The sequence below is a fragment of the Atta cephalotes genome (genome assembly GCF_000143395.1).
Source record: "Atta cephalotes unplaced genomic scaffold scaffold00085, whole genome shotgun sequence".
In the NCBI taxonomy this organism is placed as follows: Eukaryota; Metazoa; Arthropoda; class Insecta; order Hymenoptera; family Formicidae; genus Atta; species Atta cephalotes.
In genome coordinates this window covers 512,168-516,671 of record NW_012130149.1, presented here as the reverse complement: position 1 = coordinate 516,671, position 4,504 = coordinate 512,168, and the positions used below count along the sequence as shown (strand labels likewise).

The window sequence follows — 4,504 nt, the reverse complement described above, 5'->3', positions numbered from 1 at the left end:
ACACACACACACACACACACACACACACACACACACACACACACACACACACACACACACACCACATTCTCCACAAGGAATTATGATCATTTCAATCTGCGAAACAATCTTGATATGAAGTCAAGTTTAAGAAGATATTGATATGTAAAATGTGCGTTAAATTTTTATCGCATTGAAGATGACCTGATAAAAAGATCGAAATGTATGTATGTAAATGTATGTATGTATGTGTGTTGTTTCATTGTTATTTTATGATAATATTATTACATAAATATTATAGTACAAATAGTACAGCACGAACATCGGCTTCTTTACCTTTTTATACATTGATATATGTATATGCTTTATAGACTACAACAGGCTTTTGATTGCGTACAATGGGAAAGAATGTGGCAGTATCTCTCCGAAGTGGGAATTCCATTACACTTTATCATTCTAATAAAGAATTTCTACGAGAACAACATCATTGTATAAAGCTGAATGGACAACTGACAGATTGTTTCCATGTTGGCAAAGGTTAAGAGGATGCGTGTTTATTCCCATTTCCTTCAATACCTACGGCGAATGCATCATAAGGAAGGCAAGAAGGATGAAATGACGGTATATCTATATGGCATAAAGATGAACAACTTGAGGTATGCTGATGACATTATCCTCTTTGCCGGTGCGGAAGAACTAGTAACATTGCTGCATAGAGTTGAACAGGCAAGTCTCAACAAGAGTAAAACAAAAATGATCGTGGACAAACCCAATAACAACTGTATATAGAAATTAAACAGATAAACAATATAAAAGTAGTCCAGAAATATGTTTATCTTGGAGCCCTAATCACAAATACCGGTGGATGCAGTGAGAAAATGAAAAAAAATATAGCCATCATCAAGTGGCAAAATTAACAAAAACTGGAAAAAATCCTTGACATCACGACATCAATCAAAATACGTCTGATAGGAAGCTTCGTCTTTTCTTCCTATATGGATTTAAATGCTGGAAACTAAAAGAAACTGCTAATCGTGCTATTGATGTATTTGAGATGCATTGTTAGAAAAGGATGTTGCGCATATCATGGGTTGCTAGAAGGTTAAATCAATCAATTTTGGAACAACTGGAAAGCATGAAGAAAAATGGCTGATACTTCGTATCAGAGAGAATCAGTTTTTTTTGGGCATGTAATCCGTAAGGACGGCCAGAGAAACTAATAATCTATAAATAAAGGTAGAGTGGAAGGCTCCAATAGTCGAGGAAGATCACCAACTAGATACATGAACCACATGGTCAACACAGGGGTCTGTCGCTCAGTGTGTTAGAATGACCGCGAATCGGAAGAGAAGAGAAAAGAAATTTATACAAATTCCACGATGTGACTACACCCGAAACGAGTAGATGATTAAGAAGAAGAAAGATACCTTGATGCGGAGCCAATAGCGAAGCTTGTCAGAAACTTTTCAAGCCAGTTCGAATAACTCAGAGGCTGCAGGCGACACAAGAGCCCAGCTTCAAATTATATTGCGCACCTTGAAGTGCAAGGATTTGCAGCCCACGGGGACTTGTATGATTTATGAGGCCGCGTGACTAATAAGGGTCAATCAGCGCGTGACAAGGCCCCCGATTAGAAAGGGGCTGAACGGCTTGCATAAATCCACGAAAAAATTCCGATCAGCACTCGTATTGGCCGAGTCAAGGAAAATTGAGAGAGCGCATGATTCCAGAATTACCGGGTATCGAGAGCAAAACTTAAGATTCGTTTCAAGGATATTGGAAGGTACAAGGAGTCATTGGGTGAGACGAACATTGCCATTCTTGTCGCCGATTGCGAGTTCTTGGCGTCAGATAGATCATGCGTTAAGGTTTCTGAGATTTCGAACAGTCGATTTAATGGCTGTCATGTAAGTTAGCGAGTTACGAGCCACGTGTCATTCGCCCTTTTTTTCTAAGGAAATATTAATTGTCGACTGGCGCTTGCCCTCTTGCCACAGTCGAGTTACTTTATATTTCATTTGAATATTGGCCAATCGAGACTTTTTGTTGCGACTCCGAATAGTTGATTGCCAAATAACTGTAATCTGTGCTAGAGATCCGCTCCGATTCGCATCAAGGTAATCGACTCTAATAACGTCATTTCTTTATTTAAATTCATTGCATACCGGCGATAGATTTTATTTCTCATGTAGTTCTCGCGAATGTTCGCTTATGCGTGATAATTTTGAGACCTCAGATTTTATCCACATCTAATATGGTGCTAGTACACGTTTATACATTATATACGTTTTAGAATTTAGACTCAGTATAACATGGTTGAGTTAGTAATGCATATTGTGATTGTAGATGAATTGATCCGATTAATACTTTTGTATACCGTTACCGAAATTAATTTATCAGGTTTTAATATGTTCTTATAATTATTGTTAAGAGTTTTTATTTATTTTTAAACACGACTGAAGAAGACTAAGAAATATTTCGTGAAATAATAGAAAAAGAATAACAAAGGATTAATGTTTAATCTTTAAAGCTTGTTATTATAATGGTAGAAGCCTCTTATTTCCTGCTTTAAATGAGGAAAGTCATATAATTCTAGGCAGAAAAAGAGGTATGGGATAGATTGATTAAGGAAATACAACTTTTCATGCGAAGCGAATTCCATCCCTCTCCTCCCCTCATATAAAATAGAAATAAGAAAGTGGAAGTCTTTTCGCATAGAAAGTCGCTTCGCACGGAAGTCATGTGCCTTTAAAGAGGGGGAAAGATAGAGTAAAAGTCGCTTCGCATGGAAGTCGTGCGTTCCCATGCTTCGTATGGAAAGTTATTACGTAAGCAGAGTGAGAGGTATAGAGTAGTTGTTAGTGTTATAGCGTATAGTAGAAATGAGCTATTTAAAAATTTATTTTATTAGTAACTTTTAAACGAAGAATGATTACCAATCCGAAATCATTTACAGTAATGATCTTGATAACATCAAGATCAAGGTTGCTCCTTTTTTCGATATTTACCTAAAAAATTATCAATGATTTTATTTTTGAGGGGGATTGGGAGACGAAGTGAGTTACTTCTGATTTTGATATCAATTGATATATTTTAGTGCTGATAAAGAATGGCTATGAAAATTGGTGGCAATATCATGTTCAAGATTAAATATGAAAAATGTAAAAAAATATCTTTTTTATATTTGACTCTGAAAGTGACCTTGTCACTTAGTAATTTTCATGATTATATTTGTAATCAGTACACCAATATAACGTAATATACCGACAAAAAAATCAAAGGTTTTATCTTTTCAGAAATATATCGAAAGAAATTTACTTTGACTGTAAAAGAATGTTAAAAATTGCCAAAAATGCCAATTTTAACACATTTTATATTATGATTTTTTCGGAAACTTGATGTATTATTAGGATCGGATTTGTTTTCAGCAAACAAAAATCCATCGAAAGACGCTTCGTTTATTCAAGTCCCATAAAAGTGTTATTTTATTACTGACTATACTGACAGTGAGATAAATAAAATTTTTAATTAATGTTCATATATTTTCATAATCTTAAAAAATTAAATTCGGTTAAATAATTTTAAATATTACAATACCTCAAAATCGATGTCGTGAGTAAGAAAATCCTCGAAATTGTCGTTTTCTTGTTCTTCAACGACGAAAGGAACCGGAAATAACTCCTCTACTTCTATGAGTCCAGCCCAGTCCGTTTGAACTGAAGTAGATATCAAATTGCATGTCATATTGTCCTTGTTGACGACATTGTTACATATTTGTTTATTTGTCACATTTCTTTCGTTCATCGTCTCATTCTTATCTTGACGCGTGATATTTTCATGTACTTTGAATGGCGGGTGAGGCACTTGTTGATGTCCACTGGATTGTCGTCTAAGAACCTCTACAATAATTGGCTCTTGAGCCAATTGAAAACAGCGTACTGCATCTTCGTGACTAGAGTTTGAAATATCCTTTCCGTTCACCTAAAATAAACATATCAGTATGTAAAGTTTATCGATTTTATAAATAAAGGATCCATCTCCAATGATCTTGATTTATGTTGTTATAATCCTAAATAATTCTACTTTAACAACTAGGCGGTGGCCTTTTACTGTTTCTGTGATATTCAAAATTAAAAGAGGTCCACTTCTTGCTAAAGATCGATCAATTTTTCAAGCAAATCATTAAGATAAAATATTAAATTATAAATATAATAATATTAAATTATAAATATTGCAATTAAATATTTTCAAAAAAAAAAATTCAAAAAAAATCATGAGAAGAATGTATAATATTAGAAAAAATAAAAGTAATAATAAAATTATTTAAATTTCTAATGACATGTGGAAATAAGAGAATGTGGAATTAAAAAAGGTAAATTTAACAATAAAAATATTTTAATATAAATAACATGTAAAAATAAGAGACATTAAAAAAGATAAATTTAACAATAAAAATATTTTAATATAAATGACATATAAATATTAAAAAAATATAAATAATATAATTATATAATATNAGACTNAC

The 4,504-nt window shown here is 33.3% G+C and overlaps 1 protein-coding gene across 1 annotated transcript in view; it reads right to left on the bottom strand.

Moving 5' to 3' along the window:
- LOC105624695 (PDZ domain-containing protein 4) overlaps positions 1 to 4,504 on the bottom strand; it is a 197,330-nt gene that overhangs the window by 139,351 nt on the left and 53,475 nt on the right. Inside the window, exon 2 of the mRNA XM_012206049.1 lies at positions 3,577 to 3,960. Coding sequence (XP_012061439.1) covers positions 3,577 to 3,960 — 384 coding nt within the window. The remainder of the gene's footprint in view (positions 1 to 3,576; positions 3,961 to 4,504) is intronic.